This window comes from Scyliorhinus torazame, chromosome 13 (assembly GCF_047496885.1).
Source record: "Scyliorhinus torazame isolate Kashiwa2021f chromosome 13, sScyTor2.1, whole genome shotgun sequence".
In the NCBI taxonomy this organism is placed as follows: Eukaryota; Metazoa; Chordata; class Chondrichthyes; order Carcharhiniformes; family Scyliorhinidae; genus Scyliorhinus; species Scyliorhinus torazame.
In genome coordinates this window covers 7,474,489-7,497,752 of record NC_092719.1, presented here as the reverse complement: position 1 = coordinate 7,497,752, position 23,264 = coordinate 7,474,489, and the positions used below count along the sequence as shown (strand labels likewise).

Below are 23,264 nucleotides of genomic sequence, written 5' to 3'. Positions count from 1 at the left end.
GTCTATAGACAGTGCACTAGCTTAAATAAGGTGTCATTGTTCAGTTGTACAAAAGAAAAAGGATAAAGCATGGTGTTGAGGGCAGCACGACGGTAAGCACTGCTGCCTCACAGCACCCGGCACCGATTCCACCCTTGGGTGACTGCCTGCGTGATCAATGCCAGGGCAATCCACTGTGCGGAGTTTGCACATTCTCCCGTGTCTGCGTGGGTTTCCACCGCGTGCTCAGATTTCCTCTCTCAGTCCAAAGATGTGCAGGTTAGGTGGATTGGCCACGCTAAAATTGGCACTTAGTGTCCAGGGATGTGCAGGTTAGGTTACGGGAATAGGGCACAGTGGGCGATTGAGTGGACCTAGGTAGAGTGCGCTTTCGGAGGATTGGTGCAGACTCAATAGACTGAATAGCCTCCTTCTGCACGGTAGGGATTCTACGGATCCTATGATTCAAATGAGCAGATTCACCAGCAGATCAGATTCCATTAACAGAGTGACCACTGTTTACTTAGCCAAGTTCAGAGGTATTTTGGTTTATTCTCAGCATCCAAGCAAGGTCAGTATTTATTGCCTCTCCCTAATTAGCCTTGAAAAATTGGCGATGAGTCACCTTTCTTGAAACACAGCAGGAGGTGCAGTAGAGATATTTCCAGTGTTGTTCAGTCGGGAATTCTGGAATTTAGACCCAGCAACAAAGAAAGAATGGTGGTATGTGCCCAAGTCAGGATGGTGCGATTTCGAGGGCAATGTAAAGGTGGTGCTGTTTCCTTGTGCCTTCTGGCATGGCTCTTCGAGATCAGAGTTTGCAGGGTTGGGATGTGCTGTCAAAGGGGCTTTGGCAAGTTGCTGCAGTGCAACTTGTAGTTGGTACACATTGCAGACATGGTGCACCAATAGTGGAGCAAGTGAATGTTCAAGATGGTGGATAGGGTACTGACCACGCAGGTTGCTTTGTCCCGGATGGCGTTGTGCTTCTTGAGTGCTGCTAGAGCTGCACTCATCCAGGCAAGTGGAGATATTTCATCATACTCTTAAATTATTCCTTGTGGGTAGTGGACAAGCTTTGGGGGAATCACTCGCATTGAATTCTCAGCCTCGCCCCTGTAGCTACAGCAGTAATGTGGCAAGCGCAGTTGAGTTTCTGGTCAATGTCAAACCCTAGGATGTTGATGATGGAGGATTTGATGATGGTAGTGCCACTGAATGTCAAGGAGAGGTACTCAGAGTCTCTCTTGTTGAACATGGTTAAGAGTACAGGCTTTTTTCCATGTGGCACAGACTACTTCATTACTTGATGAATTACAAATATAACTGAACATGATGGAATCATCAACGAACATTCCCACTTCTGACCTCATGATGGAGGAAAAATGAAACAGCTGAAGATAACTGGGCCGACGGCACTTGCCCGAAGAACTCCTGCAGCGACGCCCTGGGGTTGAAAGAATTGGCCTTCAATAAGCATAACTATCTTTCTTTGTGTTCGGTATGCAGTTTTTGCATTCTTGTGCCATAGCAGGTTTACGTTTAATGGAGTGAATGATTCATTTAATTAACTAGTAGTTACCTTTTCAGTAGTGACCTTGGACAAGTCCTTGTAGAGAAGTTTGCGGATATATTCCTGAAGCGGGGGGCGTTTCTTCCTCACTGTTTTCTCGACAGGTGGTGGATTACAGTAATAGTATGCATTTTCCACCATTGTAACATAACGAGCATCTAAGTGCATTGCTTGCTTCTTACGCATCATTTGCTCCTAAAGCGAGGGCATTGAAATTGGTTAGCAAAATTGGCACAAACAGAAAATCAAACAAGAACACAGGAAATAGGAGGAGACGACCGTATGGCACACCAAGCCTGCTCCACCCTTCAATATAAACATGGCTGATCTTGGCCTTCAGTTCTCCATATCTCTTGATTCAGAGACACCAAATATTTGTTTGTGCAGTTCTAAATATAGTCAACGATGAAACATCAACAAAGCTCTGGGTAGAGAATTCCAAGGATTCACAAATATTTATAATGAAGGAAATTCTCCTCATCTTAGTCTTAAATGATTGACCCCATATCCTGCAACTGTGCACCGCGTTCTGGATTCCCCAGCTAGCAGAAACAACCTCGCAGTGTCTACTGTGTCAGGATCCTTGAGAATCTTGTATTGAATGAGATCACCTCTTGTGCTTCTAAACTCCAGAGAATATAGGCCCAATATACTCAGCCTCTCACCATAGGACAACTCTCTCATCTCAATCTTGTGAACCTTTGCTGTATGTCTCCAATGCAAGTATATCCTTCCTTAAATATGGAGACCATAAAACATAGAACCATAGAAAGGTTACAGTGCAGAAAGAGGCCATTCAGCCCACCATGTCTGTGCTGGCCAGAAAACAGGAAAAAGAAACCAGCCAGTCATTCTAATCCTATTTTCCAGCACCTCATCCATAGCCTTGCAGGTTGAAGCACTTCAGATGCAGATCCAGGTATATTTTAAACCAGTTGAGTGTTTCAGTGTCAACCACCAATTTAGGCAGTGAATTCCAGACATCCACCACACTCTGGGTGAAAAAGTTTTCCCTCATGTCCCTTCTACCAATCACCTTAAATCTCTGCCCCCTGGCAATTGACACCTCATCTAGGGAAACATGTCTTTCCCGTCTAACCAGTCTTCATTCTGTACACCTCGATTAGGTCAACCCTTAACCTCTTCTGTTCTAAGGAAAACCACCCACGTCTTTCCAATCTCTCCTCATAGCTGCAATTTCCAAGCCCTGGCAACACTCTTGTAAATCTCCTCTGCACTCTCTCCAGAGCAATTATGCCTTTCCTATAATGAGGTGACCAGAACTGTGAACAAAACTGCATACCCATGTCTCTCTGCAATTACAAGTTTCACAACCTTAGAAAAATTCTACTTTTCTATTCTAATGACCATAGTGAATAACCTTATCCATCGTCACATTATAATAATAAAGAATGAAGAGTTACTTGAAGACTTGGTTACTTGCAACATTAGAAGAGTATTTAAGCAAAAGCATAGGGTTGTGATTAGAGCTGGGGCTATTCTTGCATCTTTGGATTTTGAGAAGAAATCCATTTAGATTAATGAAGCAACGGTCTTATGATTGCCAACTAAATTTGAGAAATTGTTCATGCTGAACCCAATTCCGAGGGAGAACAAATCTACAATATGGAGTCAGTCATCATGAAGAAGATTGGTGCAAGAAATTGAAAATTCACTTTCTTGAATGTTAGAAATGAGACACTTCGAAGAACATAAGAACTAGGAGAAGGAGTCGGCCATCTGGCCCCTCGAGCCTGCTCCACCATTCAATCAGATCATGGCTGATCTTTTTGTGGACTCAGCTCCACTTACCCGCCCGCTCACCGTAACCCTTTATTCCTTTACTGTTCAAACATCTATCTATCTTTGCCTTATAACATTTAATGAGGTAGCCTCAACTGCTTCACTGGGTAGGGAATTCCACTGATTCACGAGCCTTTGGGGGAAGAGGTTCCTCCTCAACTCAGTCCTAAATCTGCTTCCTCTTATTTTAAGGCTATGCCCCCTAGTTCTAGTTTCACCTCCCAGTGGAAACAACCTCCCTGCTTCTGTCCCATCTATTCCCTTCATAATTTTATATGTTTCTGTAAGATCCCCTCTCATTCTTCTAAATTCCAATGAGTATAGTCGCAGTCCCAGCCAGATCTATTCCTGGGGAGGAGGGCGGACGCCCTTGCCTTTGCCTCCCTGATCGTCCGCCGTAGAATCCTGTTCGGCTGGCGGTCAGCAGCACCACCCAAAGCTGCAGACTGGCTCTCCGAACTCTCAGAATCTCTACAGGAGCAGAGAACAAGAAAAATCCGTGCGAAAGACGGGATGAACGGCTGAAGCGGAGGTGATCACGAGACGGCAACAGCAGCGAAAACTGTCCGGGAGAAGCAAGCGACAACACCAACACCAGATCCATAGGGGCTGGTTTAGCACACTGGGCTGAATTGCTGGCTTTTAAAGCATACCAAGGCAGGCCAGCAGCACGGTTCAATTCCCGTACCAGCCTCCCCGAACAGGCTCCGGAATGTGGCAACTAGGGGCTTTTCACAGTAACTTCATTTGAAGCCTACTTGTGACAATAAGCAATTTTCATTTCATTTCATTCGCGTATTGCCCTCTGTAATTGTTCTGTAATTGTTTCTCCGGCACCCAAACGTATATGTACCCGCCCCCCCACCCCACACAAACAGATGCCTACGTATGTGCTAAAAACAATACTGCCAATTACAGAGTTGCTGTTGTTGGGCCAGCGCATAATACCCTACCAGTTATTTTATTCCAACTTTTTTTGTTGTTGTTTGTTTTGTTTTTTGTGCGTGTTCCCTTCTCTTGTATGTGTATCTATATCTATATTCTATTTTGTGTACATAACGGTAAATATACTTTGTTCAAAAACCCAATAAAAAACATTTAGATTTTTTTTAAGAGTATAGTCGCAGTCTCCGTAGTATCTCGTCATAAGCATTCCTCTCAACTCCAGAATCAACCTACTGAATATCTCCTCTGCTCCCCCTCCAGTGCCAGTACATCCTTTCTCAAGTAAGGAGACCAAAACTGTACATAGTACTCCAGGTGTGGCCTCACCAGCACCCTATACAGCTGCAACGTAACCTCCCACTTTTAAACTCCATCCCTGTAGCAATGAAGGACAAAATTCCATTTTGGAATAGAATCGCTACAATGCAGGAGGAGGCCATTCGGCTCATCGAGTCTGCACCGACCCTCTGAAAGAGCACTCTATCTAGGCTATTGCCTCGCCCTAGCCCCGTAATCCCACCTAATCTGCGCATCTTTAGTCATTAAGGGGCAATTTTGGCATGGCCGATCCACCTAACTTGCACTTTTGGACACCAGAGCTGCAAACTGCCCAACCATGCACTCAAAACAGTTCAAAGCCAGACCTCAAAGGACAGAGGTGCCTTCCATAAAAAGTGAGATCGTAAGCAAAAACATATTAAACAATGACTTTCCTGATTTGTGCATTCTCAGTGTACAAATCTTACCAAAAGAACACTCGTCCTCAAGTGGGATTCAGGTGATCGGAAAAGAAAGCGGCCAGTTGTCTCCAGGAGTGTGCAAGCCATTTCGATATGGTGGTGAGAGAAGTCAGCCAAGAGCATCTGCTCACAGGAGAGAATAAAAAAAGAGGTATCATTACCCATCAAGTATGAATCTTTGTCTTCTATTTTTTAGGTGTAAAACTATTGCATTTATGAAATGATCACTATAAACCAATTGCATAAGAAAGGTTGAGGATAGAGAGGTGGGGGAGAAAAAAAAGCAGGGAACGACAAACCAGTTAACCTAATATCCGTTGTCAGGAAATCACCAGCGTTTAGATTGAATGAACACTATGGAGGTTTTCAGCTGATCGGGGTAGGTGGCATGGGTTTTGCAATGAGTGAGTTGTGTCGCACGAGCTTTACTGAATGTCTTGAAGAGATAATTTAATAGCAGACAGGGTAATGTCTATGCATGCTGTTTAAATGGACATCTGGAAGATATTTGATCAAGTCCCTCGTACAACACTTTCTGCTAAAGTAGAAGCTCACAGAACTGCAAATTATGCACCTGGTTAGATAATAGATTGAGCAGCAGGAGAAAGAGAGGAGAGATCATGGACAGGTACTCTACCTGACAGGCTATGATTAGTGGTGACCATAAAGGTCTGTGTTGGGACCTCAACTTTGCACCTGATTTGTTAATGGCTCAGACAATGAGATAGAAAACCATCGGGGCTGGATTCTCCGCTTTATGACCCCGGAAGCGAATTGTGATCGGGCCAAAAGTCGCGCAAAACGGGAAAAAATCCATTTTGTTCTCGGCACCGATTCCAACGCTATGCTCCGTATCTCACTGGCAGCGATATTGAGATTTGCATCCCTCACCGAGGGACCCATGCAAAACCTTTATTTGCATGGATTTTAATGTCATTAACGGCATGGGCACTTCATGCGCCACCCCCTCCCCCTCGATGTTCCGCCCCTCTTAGGCGGAGGTCTTGCGGGCACAAATTAGTGCACTTATTTCCAAGCGGAGCCAGGGCGTCATGGCTGCGGAGGGGAAGCAGGAGGCTAACGGAACTCTGAAACAGCCTCAAAAAGTGTTGGGTTTGCTGGGGGTGGATGCACAGGCCGGGGGTGGTAGTGGGGAGCAACCCGGTGCCAAGTCTGTGGACTCGGAGTATCCCCCTCGGGATTGGAGTGGCCATTGTTGCAGTGTGTGTGTTTTAAACACACCCCTCTGGTGCTACCTACAGGCTCCTGGCTTCCAGACTGCTGGGTGCTCCCTCTGTCCTTTGAATGCTCAGAGAGCCTCTGCATCATCTGGTTGCCCACCCAGGCATCCTCTCTGGCCACCCACACATCCCAGATGTTTCATCAAGGGGACCGGCATGGCCAAGCTCACTCAGTGGCCCACCAGGTATTGGCATTCCTCAGAAGTGTTGCCCCACTGCAGCGGAAGCAGGGGATTAGCAGAGCTCACCCCAACCAAAGGACATCTGCACAATGGCCTTTGGAACCCTCCCTGACACCCTGTCCCTCTCAGAGCAGGGCCCTCACCACTGCCCTCCACCCCTCAGGAAAAGCAGTTGTCTCCTCCTGGTGAGGCTGGCAGCACTGGCTGCCTCTGCCACCATCCCCCCCAAGTGCTGTTCAGCTGGGCGGGTTCAAATCTGAGGCCCACCCTGGGGAAGAGAGTATACCTCCGCTCCTCACTGGCATGGAGCGGTGGGTTTAACTTCGACTCCCGAACTCAGGGGTCAGGTCTTCTGCAAACTATCTTCGTGGTTGCAATGAGTGTGTGGTAAGTGGAGCTCTTAAGGGCAGCACGGTGGCGCAGCGGTTAGCACTGCTGCCTCACGGCACCGAGGACTCGGGTTCGATCCCAGCCCCGGGTCATTGTCGGCGTGGAGTTTGCTCATTCTCCCCGTGTCTGTGTGGGTCTCACCCCCACAAGCAAGAAAGTACAGGTAGGTGGATTATCCATGCTAAATTGCCCCTTAATTGGAAACAAATAATTGGGTACTCTAAATTTTGTTTATTTTAAATGGATTGCTTAAAAACAGCTTCAGCTGCCAGGCTCTTTGGCGCTATTTCTAGCCCCAGCGTTTAGAACGTTCGTTGGGCCGGGAATTGCTTCAATTCACACCGGCAGCGCGCTGGCCAATTTGCATGTCCAGACTCGCTTACCAAATAGCGCCCCCAATGGAAGTGCAATTCGCACGCTATTCCGTCCCGGTGGGAACAGAGTCTCCCAAACGGAGAATTCCAGCCCATAGCCGTAAGGATAGGTGGTATTACTAACAATGCAGCTGGAAACATGAAATTAAAAGATTAAATGACTGCTCAGAACTGTGACAAGTGGATTACACCTTAGGCAGAAAGGAAGCCATTCATTTGGACCTAAAAGGTTAGGACACAGTATGTTCTAAATGGTGGAAAGTTGGAAACAGTGGTGGTAAAAAGAACTTGGGTGGGTCCAGGGTCATGAGCAAGTACAGAAAATAGTCAAAGATGGCTAATGAAATGCTCTCTTTTATATCCAAATGAATTCAAGGAGGTAGGGATTATGCTATAGTTATGCAATTATAGTTAGATTTTTGTTCTAATAAAATAAGAATCTTTTTTTAAAATCATCTTTACTGTCACAAGCAGGCTTACATTAACACTGAAATGAAGTTACTGTGGAAGACGCCTAGTCACCACATTCCGGCGACTGTTGAGGTACACAGAGGGAGAATTCAGAATGTTCAGTTCTCCTAACAAGCACGTCTTTTGGGACTTGTGGGAGGAAACGAAAGCACCCGGAGGAAACCCACGCAGACACAGGGAGAACGTGCAGACTCCACACAAACAGTGACCTAAGCCGGGAATCGAACCTGGGACCCTGGAGCTGAGAAGCAACAGTGCTTGAAGTCTAAATGTCCATGTCTGTGTAGGTTTACTCCAGGTGCGCCGGTTTCCTCCCACAGTCCAAAGATGTGCAGGTTAGTGGATTAGCCATACTAAAATTGCCCCTTTAGTGTCCAGGGAAGTGCAGGTTAGTTGGGGTTATGTGGATAGAGTGTGGGAGTGTATCGAGGTAGGGTGCTTTTCTAGAGTCGGTGCAGAAGTGATGGGCCGAATGGCCTCTTTCTGCACTGCAGGGATTCTATGGAATCGATGTATGGATCAGTTTGGTTTAGATGCATGCATGGCAATGAGGGTTTACGATGTGAAAGCAAACAGGGTTTGAAGAAAAACTAGGCTGCTGCTTAGCAATCAGGAGCCACCCTGGGACAGAAAATACTTCTAAGTTAGTTCTGAGCTGGTGTCAGAGAAACTGGACACAAGACAAGGCAACTGCAGAGAACAGATTTCCCAAAAGAAAGACCCAGAAAACCAGGGAGTTGAGACAAAAACATGTCTCAGGAAAAGTTAAAGGAACAAAGAACAAGAAGTTGAACAAGGTCCCATTCAGTGAAGTTAAAGTAAAAAGCAGAGAAAGTGCTGCGAGTTAGAGATAGCTGCAAACACCAGATTAAAGTTTGCTAGATGAAAAGCCAGACACCTGAGGTCAATCAAAAGTTTGGTGACATCTTAATACAGCCTGTGAAGCAGTAGTGTTCCGTTGGCATGGCTGGGTACCAGACAGATTGTGTGGAAACGTGAATGGACATGAATACTGAAAGGCGAGATTGAAATCCTGGAAGGGGATGATTGGTGAAAGCATCTGAGAGAAAGCGTTATTTGGGAGAAGATTTCAAGGCGTAATTTTCTTTTTCGAGAGTGGGGTTTGGGAACACGCGAGTGGAAGTCAGAGTTCCAGTGAGACCAGTTGCCTCACAGTGTGACGAACATCTGGGGGAATTTGATGAGAAATCCACAGAAGTTGTTTTAGGTGGCCTGTCACTTGGTTTCAGAGTATGGTGTTTCTGGCCACTGTTGGCCCCTTGGTTTACATGGACTGTCTATTTACTGAGAACATTAATATATTTTGTAACTTGTATTAGCCTAACAAATTTGTGTACATCGTTAAAGTTTGGATGAAGGAGTAGCGTATTATAGTTAAGGTGAGGAGTAGTACATTATAGTTAATCTTTTCTTGTTTAGGTTTTATTCTTTTGTTAAAAGTTGATCAACAGCCCTGTGTTCATCCATGTCTCAAAACAAAAAAGAAATAAAAGTTATGGTCTATTGAGCTGGGATCGAATGGGACCCGACTGCCCAATGGTAACATCAGCTGGGTTTGTAACACAGTCTACAGAAATCCTCCTCGCTATCTATCACATGGCCAATTTTTATGTTGCATGCAAACTTCTTGATCATTCCCCTCTATATTTCTCTACAGCTTACACACTTTGATCCTACGCAGTGCCACAAATTCTGCCCTTCCTACTTGTGTCAATCCAAGGACAAAATCACCTTAACATCATTAAATAAACAAGTGGATATGCTCAGAAACTACAAGATTTCAGTTCACTTGAAGAACACGTATAGGTCCCAAGTCTTAAGGTTAAATATATATGGATAAAACAAGTGCAGACTGACCTTCAGACAATGAAGTGAATCGTTCTTCAAGAACATTTTAAACTTTGTTAGTTCCCCAATGAACCGAACAGTTTTGTTTTTAGTTTCAATGTTGATCTGGTCCTTCTTCCTGACCTGAAGTGTACAATGAAACATATGGATACTTATCACTCACGTAACTTGCGCTCTTATGTATAAAGATGTCTTCTGGCACATGCAATGCTGCATTTACACAAACAAAAAGGTTCAGTATGTTATGCTTCAGTTCATGATATACTGTATCCTATTACCACAAATGCGCTTCAGGTTTTAACAGGAAAATTTATGCATTTCTCTGGACACAAATGGTGTCTTGCACCAATTTTAAAAAAGAAATCACAGCTGTGGCTCTCAAAAAGAACGTACATGGAATCGGAAGTCTCCTTTTAACATAGCACAGAGGTCCTCTGCCACATCAGTCATGCATGGATGTAAAGTGCCAACCAGGCGGGCATAAAATGGAAGTAGGTCCAACCTAAAGGTGGAAAGGTTTTAAATAAATGATCAACTCACAAAGTACCAGGTACAGGCTATTCTGTACTAATATTGAGTACAAATTTCTTCAAAAAATACAATTCTTACTCTTTAGTCATTATATTAAATATACAACATCAGCCAAACACAATAATTTTGTTTTACAGCACTATTACACCTCGAGTGAAACCAGATTGGCTTGATCATTCCAAGAATGCATAGACTGTAAACATGTTTAATTAACTGTGCTTGGCAACAACATATTGTTACTGATTTAACAAATAGGGCAGTAAAAAATTTACTTGCCTAAAATATCAGTTCAAACTCCATCTCAAAACAGTTAACTCTGGCTTGTAACTTTAGGAGAAATAAAAATCCTTTTTGAGATGTATTCAAAAGGTGAAGGATGTCAACAATGGGGAATAAAATACTTCTTCTCCCCCGCCCCCCAAGTCAACATTAAGTAAATCCGCATCAGGTACAACATACCTCGATCCAATTTGCAAAGCATTTACTACCCTTAGTTCAAATTGACTCAGTTTTCCTCTTCTAGCTTTTATATTTGTCTTGCAAATAATTGCCAGTGACCCATCCAGGAATGTAGTACGCGGCATGTATATGTTATCAGGTTATTCACAGTAACATAGTGAGCAAAATACACAGATCATTTGAAAAATATATTTACAGGTCCGCTTCATAACTTATTTTCACTATTGATGAATGAAACATCTACAGATATGGAGCTTTCAAATGTCAATGGGAGTTCTACAGTTGTACTGACAATAGCAGGAGTGTCTATGTTAAACTTTGTGTCATCAGTCACTGCATCAACTACAATTCTCACTGAATCACTGAAACGACTAAACGATGACATTAATAAGTTCCATCCAACCATCAGACTCGCCATGGGCTACTCTCCAAAATCAGTTGCATTCTTGGACACACTCGTCTCCATCAAGGACGGTCACCTCAGCACTTCGCTTTACCGCAAACCCACGGATAACCTCACGATGCTCCATTTCTCCAGCTTCCACCCTAAACACATTAAAGAAGCCATCCCCTATGGACAAGCGCTCCGTATACACAGGATCTGCTCAGACGAGGAGGAGCGTAACAGACATCTACAGACGTTGAAAGATGCCCTCGTACGAACGGGATATGGCACTCGACTCATCGATCGACAGTTCCAACGCGCCACAGCGAAAAACCGCACCGACCTCCTCAGAAGACAAACATGGGACACAACCAACAGAATACCCTTCGTCGTCCAGTACTTCCCCGGAGCGGAGAAACTACGTCATCTTCTTCACAGCCTTCAACACATCATTGATGACGATGAACGTCTTGCCAAGGTCATCCCCACACCCCCACTACTTGCCTTCAAACAACCGCGCAACCTCAAACAAACCATTGTTTGCAGCAAACTACCCAGTCTTCAGAACAGTGACCACGACACCACACAACCCTGCCATGGCAATCTCTGCAAGATCATCGACATGGATACCACTATTACACGTGAGAACACCACCCCACAAGGTACGCGGTACATACTCGTGCGACTCGGCCAACGTTGTCTACCTCATACGCTGCAGGAAAGGATGTCACGAAGCGTGGTACATTGGCAAGACCATGCAGACGCTGCGACAACGAATGAACGGACATCGCGCAACAATCACCAGGCAGGAATGTTCCCTTCCAGTCGGGGAACACTTCAGCAGTCAAGGGCATTCAGCCTCTGATCTCCGGGTAAGCGTTCTCCAAGGCGGCCTTCAGGATGCGCGACAACGCAGAATCGCCGAGCAGAAACTTATAGCCAAGTTCCGCACACATGAGTGCAGCCTGAACCGGGACCTGGGATTCATGTCGCATTACATTCATCCCCCACCATCTGGCCTGCGAAATCCTACCAACTGTCCTGGCTTGACACAATTCACACCTCTTTAACTTGGGGTTACCCCATCTCTGGATCTGTAAAGATTTAATCACCTGCTAATGCTCACATTCCAAGCATTGTTTGGCATCTTTGAATTTGTCTATATATGTGTTTCTGGGACATGCCTCTTCATTCACCTGAAGAAGGAGCAGCGCTCCGAAAGCTAGTGACATCAAAACAAACCTGTTGGACTTTAACCTGGTGTTGTAAGACTTCTTACTGTGCTCACCCCAGTCCAACGCCGGCATCTCCACAATTCTCTGGTCACTGGAATTTTTGACAGTGTGATTTTTTCCCCCCAAAAGCCAGACAGATATGCATTTTTTAAAACAAAAATAATAATCGCAGAATTGTTATGGCGCAGGCCACCATGCAGCCCATTGTGCCTACATCGGCTCTCCAAATAACAGCAGCAGATTCAAAATCTGCAGAAATAGCTCATAGGCTCTTTACAATGAAATTATTATTTTTTTTGGTAATTGTGCCTCCACAAAAATACACCATTCGGAGCAAAATTGGCCTGAAACGCGTGGTGTCAGCTTGGTCTTCAGTTGCGGCGGTTTTACTGTAATGCCCTGCTATGCTGGAGCTATTGACTGTCCGGCTGCATCCTTCCTCCCCTCAACCCCACAAAGACAGAACAGCAACTGGAGTCCAGAGAAATTTTGGATTAGTCAGAGCCACTCATCCCCATTGTATGCTAGTATTGTTTAAGAATATTGCCAAGCTTTTGGAGAGCATGATACTTAAAATCATAGAAGAACCATAGAATCACTACAGTGGAGAAGACCATTTGGCCCATCAGATCTGCACCGGCACTCTGAATGAGCACCGTACCTAGGCCAACGTACCCTATCTAGGACCAAACCCCCACCCTATCCGTGTAACCCAACAGCCCCAACTAACCTTTTGGACACTAAGGAGCAATTTAGCATGGCCGATCCACCTAACTTGCACATCTTTGGACTGTGGGAGGAAATCGGAGCACCCGGAGGAAACCCACGCAGACACGGGGAGAGCATGCAAACTCCCCATTGACAGTGACACATGGCTGGAATTGAACTCGGGTCCCTGGCGCTGTGAGGCAGCAGTACTAACCTGTAAGCAATATTGATTCAAAAGACATTGCTAAATGTTTAAAAAACACAAAAAGTAAATTTCAACTACAAAATAACCTTTTACAACAATCTAAAGAAAATTGTTTGGGATTAAAATTCATGCATTTTTGCTTCCCTTGACAAGCCCTAACTATGTGATTGTGAATGCTGTCCAGAATCTGCTGTGGTCAATTTGAACGTTCCTGAATCACTGCCACAGAATTTTTGAATGCCTTTTATAAATTAACATTTAATAGTGGGATGATTCAAATATATTCGGGCCAAAGACTGGAGGGGGGGGGGAGCGAGAAGAAAGAACGGGACACAGACAAAATAAAGAGACTCCAAACAGCTTCTCGAGGTGCCCAAAGTAATCAGTCCTTTGTAACTGAATTCCTGTGGTTATGATAAATGTTGGGCACCTTTTCCCCAATGTAGGCAGTGTTTCTGGACAAAAGACGACAGTATAAGTGATGATTGTACAAATGCATTGCTTTGAGTTCTGTTAAACACAATTCAGCTCCATAGATCAGCTTTGCCATTTTTAAACTATTTTTCCTGAATGCTCATAAAGCATTATTGCTGCTAAAGATCTGAGTTTGGCAGCCATGAACACAAGTTTGGCATTTTTTACAGCCGCCTTGGCACCACAAATTAACTTTCTGTTAAAAAGGTCTTTTGAACAACTCTCACAACCAGACAATTCCAAATTTATAAAGTTACAAAGTTAGTCAGATGGCCAAGGCATTTTAAAGACATTTCAATTCCAGATGCCTGCCAAAACAGTACAGACTTTTCAAGTTTATAAATAAACGATCTCATCCTGTACTGTATCCCAAGTCTTGTTCCCTCCCCTGAAAATATTAACTCGAGAAATGGCTAAACGGTACAGCATACTCAAGAAAATACAGCCCATTAACAATTTAATTACAGAAATTAAACAAGGGTTTCACACATTTGAAGTAGTTAATCGAGTGATTCTAACCTGGAAAGAACACTATGATAACCCTCACCTGGTCAACTTTCAAAACCAACAAACCTGATCTATCCACATCCCCAACTCTCGGTATTGAACATATAACATTTATTCCATTTAGAAATTGTAGAAGAATCAATAAACTCTTACAAGCCCAATATAAGTAAAGACTATGGCCCAAATCTTCTGTTCCCCAGACGGTGTGCCAGGGAACCTCATGCAAGTCCTGCTTGGGAAGTTTCAACTTCCACTGGGAAATCTCACTGAACCTGCAAACCTCCAAAACTCTGAGATTTTGGATGGTCCGACTTTTTTAGCAGAACAGTTATCTAGGAAAAGTTAGAAGGATCAAAACTAGTTCTAACTCTGCATACTATATTGGCCACCCTCACCAATACCCCCAAGACCCCACAACTCCACTAGACCCCTGACTGCCTCCCACCTAAGTATGCACCCCTGCACACACCCCCACCACAGACCCACCAACCCCCTTCATATTTGGTAGCTCGTCATACCAAGTGCATTGGACTAAATGTGGTCTGATCTGATGATTTCCTCAAGAGGATTCCTATATTATGCAGCCCAAAGTTGCACACTACATACAGTACTCGCCTGTAGTCTCACTAAGCATTTACACTAATTCACATCCGATTTCTGTGTTCGCAACTATTACGCGGCATAAAAAGGAGCATTGAGATTATGAGCGTGCTCGGGGTTCCCAGATGCTCTTGGGAGGTCACTCGGGGTTCAAAGGCACAAAATGTTTGGGAAACCCTGAATGAAGGTATAACATCAAAAGTTTGATGAACCCTAAGACTTTATTATAAATAGAATACACAGTTCATTTTCTGTATAATTTTAGAAAACTAGATGTTGAACTATAGACAGAATGCTAGAAAGATGGATTATATATGAAGAACTGACGATGGGCTGAATGGTGACAGTAATGAAAGGTTTCATTCTATGATTTTATATATAAATTCTGCTGAAAGATAGCAGACGGTAGTGTGTAGACAGTTACACTGCGAAAGATGGCCTCTTGTGCCCTCTTACTGCAAAATGCAACAGATTGCAATCAATTAACTGATTTTAGAACATTTCAAGGCTGATGGCAAATTACAAATACAATACCATATAATTTATTTTCTAACAACTTCTTTTAGAACAAGCTGAAGCTTAATTCAGATGATTATAGAGAGGTCCGTGGCCAGTTTACAGCAGGTAAGTCTTGGTTTAGTTCTAAAATCACCTTTTATTTGCCAAAAACTGTTTTAACGCCAGGACCTCATTACAATTGCAATAAACGGAATAGCCCGAAAGGAAACTCGCCCATTTCTGGGGCATAATTTCTGGTGTCAGCCAGACATCTCTCCAAGGCAGGAATGCATCTCTTAAAATGGGGTTGCAGTCACTCACACCGTTTCACATTTCCAAGTTGCTGGGAGAAGAATTTTGCATCTATCAGTAATGCATGAGGAGCCACCAACAGTAATAAGTACCACTATTCAGTTACCATAAAGAATGTAAGTCTTCGCTATCTGGGGATCCAAATTGCCATCGACTGGACACAGATCCACAAATGGAACCTGGTCAGTCTGGTGGAGGGAGTAAAGAAGGGGACCCACTCCCACTCTCCCTGGCGGGGAGGGTGCAGACGATCAAGATGAACGTACTGTCCAGGTTCCTCTTTCTGTTGAGATCCACAGCAGAAAGAGTGAGGGATGGGTAATGGAGCCGGAAGCTGAATGGGTAAGGATGGAGGAGAGCTCCTGCTTTGGGACGTCCCTCCGAGCCCTTGCCACAACACAAAAGCGCTCCCATCCCCGCCAGCCAAGCACTCAACAAGCACTGCGGTAATAGCCACGCTCCGGACATGGAACCAGCCAAGGTAACATCTCGACCTGACCGAAATGTCTACCATGACCTCCATCTGCAACAAGCACAGGTTCATGCCAGCCACAATGGAAGCCACCTTTAAAAGGTGGAGGGGCGGGGGGGGGGGGGGGGGGGGGGGGAGACATTGACAGTTAGTGACTTTTACATGGACAATAGACTAGCGATACTAGATGAACTGACGGAGAAGTTTCAACTGCCCAAAGGGAACGAACTACGACACATACAAATCAAAAATTTCTCTATCAGGAAGCAACAACAGACCCATGGACACCGGAACAAACACTGATAGAGGAGTTGTTGAACGCAGGCGACTTAAGGAGGGGGAAGTGCCAGGACCTGTATGGGTGACTGTTAGAGGAGGTGCGTTCCCCACTGGACAGGACAAGGGAAAGGTGGGAGGAACAACTAGGGATAGAAATAGGGTAGGGTCTCTGGAGTGAAGCGCTGAACAGGGCAAACTCCAAAGCACGTACCTTCTTGACTTGGATAGATAATTATCCTTTTTGAATTGCCACGACAATATCCTAGAATTCCCCACCAAGCACCACTATGGCAGCAGCATCATTACAAGAACTGCAGCAGTGCACAGAGAAGGATTCACATCATGGTAACCAAGGTTGGCCATTACATAGAATCATAGAATTTACAGTGCAGGAGGAGGCCATTCAGCCCATTGAGTCTGCAACGGCTCTTGGAAAGAGCACCCTACCCAAGTCCATACCTGCACCCGATCCCCGTAACCCCACCTAACCATTTTGGACGCTAAGGGCAATTTAGCATGGCCAATCCACCTACCTTGCACACCTTTGGACTGTGGGAGGAAACCGGAGCACCCAGAGGAATCCCACGAAGACACGGGGAGAACGTGCAGACTCCACACAGACAGTGACCCAAAACGGGAATTGAACCTGGGACCCTGGAGCTGTGAAGCAACTCTGCTAACCACTGTGCTACCATGCCGCCCAAATGCGGCCGTGCCAATGTCGCCCACATCCCGAGCACCCAGAGGAATCCCACGAAGACACGGGGAGAACGTGCAGACTCCACAGACAGTGACCCAAAACGGGAATTGAACCTGGGACCCTGGAGCTGTGAAGCAACTCTGCTAACCACTGTGCTACCATGCCACCCAAATGCGGCCGTGCCAATGTCGCCCACATCCCGAGACCAAGAAAAAGCGACAACAATAAACAAACCTCCCCTTACATAAACATACCCCTACATAGATTTATTAAAAAGAGCTACAACAATAATACACAAACCTCTGCCTGGGTACAGTGAAGAGGGCTCGGACTAATTTCCTTCGATTAGCTTTCGTGTTCATGTTCATGCAGAAATCCATCGCAGCCTGAGTAAAAAGGAAAGTTTATAAACTGTTGATTTGAAAGTTTTCAAACTTAGCTGTCAAGATCATCGCCTTTGAATGGTGTCTACATTTCATCAGGCATTGTAATATTGCAGCTAAATAGCATGAATTATTTTAACTACAAATGTTTGAGAGACTTGGATTTTTTTAAAGAAATGAGGCCGTTGTATCAAAAGATCAGATTATTTTAATACCATTTTTAAGAATTCAATGCGATTTTCTTTACAATGAGCCTAAAACCTGCATTAGTAGGGAAAGAGTTGAGCCATTACCCAAAGATCAAATGGATTGTTTATAAAGTTTCATCGTCAAAATAACGTATGAATGTTTGTGTCGTTTGACAGCTGCTTCATCAGTCTCTCAAACATTAAAAAAAACCTTATACTTTCCGAAAACATCCTATTTTCCAAAAAAAAGCTGCTTCAATACTGGCCTGACTTTTCCACTAACATTTTAAAAAAATTAATTTACCCAATTATTTTTTTCCAATTAAGGGGCAATTTAGTGTGGCCAATCACCTAACCTGCACATCTTTGGGTTGTCGGGGTGAGACCCACGCAGACACGGGGTGAAGGTGCAAACCCCACACAGGCAGTGACCCGGGGCCGGGATCAAACCCGGGTCCTGAGCGCTGTAGGCAGCAGTGCTAACCACTGCGCCATCGTGCCGCCCCTTTTCCACTAACATTAAGTGGAATTTCACCGTCAATATTTACTGGAGCGCAATAAACGTTTTACAATTGTTCTGTGCTTAATCATCAAGAATTGTTACGAACAGAATGTAGAATATAGCTGAACCCTTTAGGATGCAATGGTAGCATTTGAAACTTAGTTATACTCCCTCCACCCTCACCCATTAATCAAGGAAACACTGCAAACAAAGGAAAACTATATAATTCTTTGCCCATTTATGTCCAATTGTTAACAAATTAGCATAAGGAACTGTAGAAAAATCCCTTTTTTGGGTCAATGCGCAGGGACAACAATTCTAAGTGAACGGTCACAAACTCAGAAAATCATGAGAGGGTCATAGCGGCAAAGATGGTTCAGAAAGACAACAGTAAGATAGGATCCGAATACATCTAGACCTTCAAATAAGACGTTGGATTTCCTTTTGTAGCAAATTACTATTCCATGTACACTCCAGGGCAGCCTCACATAAAAGACAAGGCAAGGAGGGTTGAAATTATTTTTGGTTTAAGAAATAGAAATATCGTGCTCTCCAAGGCAGAGAATTATGCTGCAGAGTGCACAGAAAAAACTCGAGCACCCGGGGGTGCAGTAACTGTTGGAAGGTGCAAGCAAGGTTGCCCTTAACCACAAATGCAGCATTGGGAAGCGACTCAACTGCAGAAAGTAGCACTTACAACTTCACACTAGAAAAAAGGCGATGCACCAATGTCCAAAAAGGGAGAGAAAGATGAACAGTGTTAACTCCAGGCCAGTTGGTTTATGCCCATCAATTGTGCTTAAACTCTTAATCCATAATTTGAGACGCATTTAGTGAAATGTTTAGAAATTCATGTGCTAGTTAAGAACCATGGCTGACTGGCAACTTTGAAGTGAACTATTGGACAAATAAAGGCAAAATGGATTTTCAAAATAAATTTGAGAAGGGATCTCACAAAACTCAGATGTTTGGCATTGAAAGAAATACTTAGAAAACTATCTGATGGACAGGGAACAAAGATTTAAGATCAATGAGGTTACTCGAATTGAAGAATGACTGCAAGTCATGTACCCCAATGGTCAGAGCTAGGTCCATTTTTATTTTCAGTATTTACAGATAATTAAACAAAGAAATGAAATACTACGACCCCTTCCACAAAACAGAGAATATGGATGATTTGGGGGAATCGTCAATTTAAACCTGTCATTCAGTGAGTGGGGAGAAATTTCTTCACACAGCCACTGGCTTTGCTAATTGCATCTTTTAAGAGAAAATTTAATGAACATTTGAAGCAGAGCAATACACAAGCCTGCAGCAGGACAGAGAGATTAATTCCTCGAGCTGCAAAGGAAATTCTACAATTGCTATATGGTTAACAGCAGATAAATGAAATAATGCACACAAAGAAAAAGTAGCTGCACAAATTCCACAGAAATTGCAGTATGAAACAGAACTCTTAAATGTACCTTGTCTATCAGGTCACGGTTGACACAGTTAGGCAACTGCTGTAGAAAAGCATCCACTATCAGTTTCAGATGAGAACCAGTGCTGGCTTCCTCTTCATCTTGTTCTGCAATATAAATACCATAGATCAGAGAGAGTATAAATACATTTTCACATTGGGACCAAAGGAAGACATGCCAAAAAACTTGAGACAGTATCAGGTGCATATTAGTAAAGCACATTTCAATATTTTGCACTGTCTCCTTTTTTTCCTGAGTTACAAGTAAAACTTCTACTCCAGTTACTGACAACCAGGATTGCAAGCAGACAATCTACTCCAGTCCTCTACAATAACATCTCTGAGCCAGCCAAGAGATCCATGGCTATTGGTCAAATTGCATCTTCTCAGTGTAACTCCACAGCAGTTCATTTGAGACTGCCGGTTCAGCAGTGAACAACCGGTCAGTCCCGTGGGTTTTCTTCACTATGAGATTAAAGTTATCTTTTCATAACCACTGCACCATTAAAGTTGTTCCTGACAGATTTGCAGGACTTGGGATGGATCATTGGGTAGTAGGATATGGTTTCATGCTCAAGATTAGCTGTTAGTTTCCAATCTTGGCTACATGATTTAAGGAGTCAGAGAGGATGCTACTTTATGGATGAAAAAAAAAGTAGCGATCAATGTATATTAGTCTCATGCAATTCCTTTCCACTCAGCATGAGCAGAGGCTAGGGAGCAAATATGTGCTATTCACTAGCGAAGGAGCAATTAAAACAGGGGAGTGGATCAGGAATGTAAAAATATTGGTAGGTTCAATCTGTCAGCTCACATACCACTTAAGTAATAGCTGCAAAACTACCGATTAAGGCACAGGCATGCATGATTATCTAGGGCCAAGTGGGAGGAATTCTAGCTCACAGTAGCAATTCTACAGCCCCAGCTGCAATTAGTAAGCCAGATAAGCTGGTCAATTATTACCAGTGTCCTGGGACAGAGATAAATGTGTTGTCTGAGAGAAAGGAAAGACTTCAATCCAATCCACATGCACCACCTCAGAGGCATCTGAACCCCAAAGATAGCCCTACCCCTATAGTTCAGCTTTTGTTCAGCCTGTTTCAAAAGAATTCAATAGATAAGTATACCCCAACAACTGCGTGTTCTGCCAGGTGGAGGCAAGGCTGCAGAAGCAGCTGATTGCGACCAACAGTTACAAAATGAACAAGGAACAAAGAAAAGTACAGCACAGGAACAGGCCCTTCGGCCCTCCAAGCCTGTGCCGACCATGCTGCCCGTCTACACTAAAATCTTCTACACTTCCTGGGTCCGTATCCCTCTATTCCCATCCGATTCATGTATTTGTCAAGATGCCCCTTAAACATCACTATCGTCCCTGCTTCCACCACCTCCTCCGACAGCGAGTTCCAGGCACCCACTACCCTCTGTGTAAAACACTTGCCTCGTACATCTCCTCTAAACCTTGCCACTCGCACCTTTAACCTATGCCCCCAAGTAATTGGCCCCTCTATCATTGATATGGCTATCATTCCAAGCCAGAGGTTTTTATGCAAGGCAGCAATAGGTTTAATGTTCAATGTCGTGTACTAGGATTAGTTTGCCAACTCTGTGTGAAGAACTGTAGCAAAGAATTGTACCGGCTTTAAGGCTGACATCTGGTTCAGAATCATGAACAAGTGTTAAGGGCTTTAATTGCAGTGGTTTCTTAAAATATATGCAGAACGTTTTACGTCAATACGTAGAGGGTCTAACAAGGGATGGTGCAGTGCTGGACCTAATTCTGGGGAATGAAGCCGGACAGGTGGCTGAGGTGGTGGTGGGGAAGCATTTTAGTGATAGCGACCACAACTTGGTGCTATTTAAGCTCATTATGGACAAAGAAATAGGCAAGTTGCGAAAAAGTTTTGGATGGGGGGGTGGAAAGATAGAAGAAAGAATGTGGATTTTAGTTATTGGGGGTATTGGCAGGCTTAAAAGTGGGCAAATCTCCAGGTCTGGATGAATTGTGCCCCAGGAGGCGAGGCCAATCCACCTACCCTGCACATCTTTGGGTTGTGGGGGTGAAACCCACGCAAACACGGGGAGAATGTGCAAACTCCACACGGGCAGTGACCCAGAGCCGGGATCGAACCTGGGACCTCGGCGCCGTGAGGCAGCAGCGCTAACCCACTACGCCATCGTGCTGCCCTATGCCTAATAAATCTGATTAATTTTACGTAGTTTATATGGATTTCAGCAAAGCCTTTGACAAGGTTCCACATGCGAGATCCTTAAAAAAAACAATGCATGTGGGATACAATTTGATCAGGTGGATTCAAAATTGGCTTAATTAGAAGGCTGCATTAGTGACTGGAAACCAGTGTTCAGTGGCATTCCACAGGGGTCTGTGTTGGCTTTCTATTATTCATCATTTATATAAACGACATAGATGACTGTGTGGGGGTAGGATCAGTAAGTTTGCGGATGACACAAAGATTGGCCGGGTGGTTAACAGTGAGGTTGAGTGCCTTTATTACAGGAAGATATAGACGGGATGGTCAAATGGGCAATATGTGGCCGATGGAAATTAACATTGAAAAGTGAGAGGTGATGCAGTTTGTAAGGAGTAATTTGACAAGGAAATATTCAATGAATGGGATGACACCAGGAAGTTTGGAGGAACAAAGGGACCTTGGCCGTGTTTGTCCGTCGATCTCGGAAGGCTGAAGGGCAGGTTAATAAGCTGGCGAAAAAGGCATATGGGGCACACAAAGCAGGGAGGTCATGGTTTGAGTTGTATAGAACTTTGGTGAGGCCACAGCTGGAGTAGTGTGTGCAGTTCTGGTCGCCACATTATAGGAAGGATGTGATTGCACCGGAGGGGGTGCAGAAAAGATTCACCAGGATGTTGCCTGGGATGGAACATTTAGCTAAGCTATGAAAATATGTTGGCCAGGCTTGGGTTATTTTTGTTGGAGTAGAGAAGACTGGGTGGGTGGGTGGGTGGGGGGGGGGGGGCGGACGACGACACTTGACTGAGGTATACAAGATTATGAGGGGCATGGACAGGGTGGATAGAGCAAAGCTGTTCCCCTCAGTTGAAGGGTCAGTCATGGGGGACGCAAGTTCAAGGTGAGGGGCAGGAGGTTTAGGGTGGTTGTGAGGAAAAACTATTTTACGCAGAGGATGGTGAGAGTCTGGAATGCACTGCCTGGGAGGGTGGTAGAGGCATCTCACATACTTTAAAAAGTACCTGGATGAGCACTTGGCATGTCTTAACATTCAAGGCGATGGGCTAAGTGCTGGCAATTGGGATTAGGTAGGTAGGTCAGGTGTTTGTCATGCGTTGGTGCAGACTCAATGGGCCTCTTCTGCTCTGTGATTCTGTGAAATCAGTGTAGGCTTGGAGCAACCAGAACCCCTTTTGGTTAGAAAGCCACTGTTTGGACTTATCTGACAAGTGAGCATGTAGTTTTATACTGTACATGAGCATTTATGCTTACTGTACCCTACGGCAAATGATGTGGAAGACGCAAATCATTCTGACAGCAAAGAAACTCCAACTGGGCGCCTCCCCATCTAACGTTGTGGTGTTGTCAGTACTGTGCTGTGGCAGCATTTCGTGGACACCAAATGGAACTGGTTCATGCTTTGCAATGACTGGCTGGTCATCGTAGGATTTCCTATGGTGACTGGACTTGTTGATCTTGTTCTGAACAATGTAGAGCATATGTGCAGCCACTCCTGACAGATGCAACTGCTGAACAGGTGGAAATTTCGCAACTCATTGAACCATGTTTAGGTCAAAAATATTTTTT

The 23,264-nt window shown here is 44.4% G+C and overlaps 1 protein-coding gene across 6 annotated transcripts in view; it reads right to left on the bottom strand.

The window, feature by feature from the left end:
- Nucleotides 1-23,264, bottom strand: part of upf2 (UPF2 regulator of nonsense mediated mRNA decay) — a 148,647-nt gene that overhangs the window by 86,501 nt on the left and 38,882 nt on the right. For all 6 annotated transcript variants that reach the window (XM_072471012.1, XM_072471009.1, XM_072471011.1 and 3 more), the window contains 6 exons: nucleotides 19,472-19,575; nucleotides 17,233-17,318; nucleotides 9,961-10,069; nucleotides 9,577-9,690; nucleotides 5,047-5,163; nucleotides 1,562-1,747 (listed from right to left, as the gene is read on the bottom strand). In XM_072471012.1, coding sequence (XP_072327113.1) covers nucleotides 1,562-1,747; nucleotides 5,047-5,163; nucleotides 9,577-9,690; nucleotides 9,961-10,069; nucleotides 17,233-17,318; nucleotides 19,472-19,575 — 716 coding nt within the window. The remainder of the gene's footprint in view (nucleotides 1-1,561; nucleotides 1,748-5,046; nucleotides 5,164-9,576; nucleotides 9,691-9,960; nucleotides 10,070-17,232; nucleotides 17,319-19,471; nucleotides 19,576-23,264) is intronic.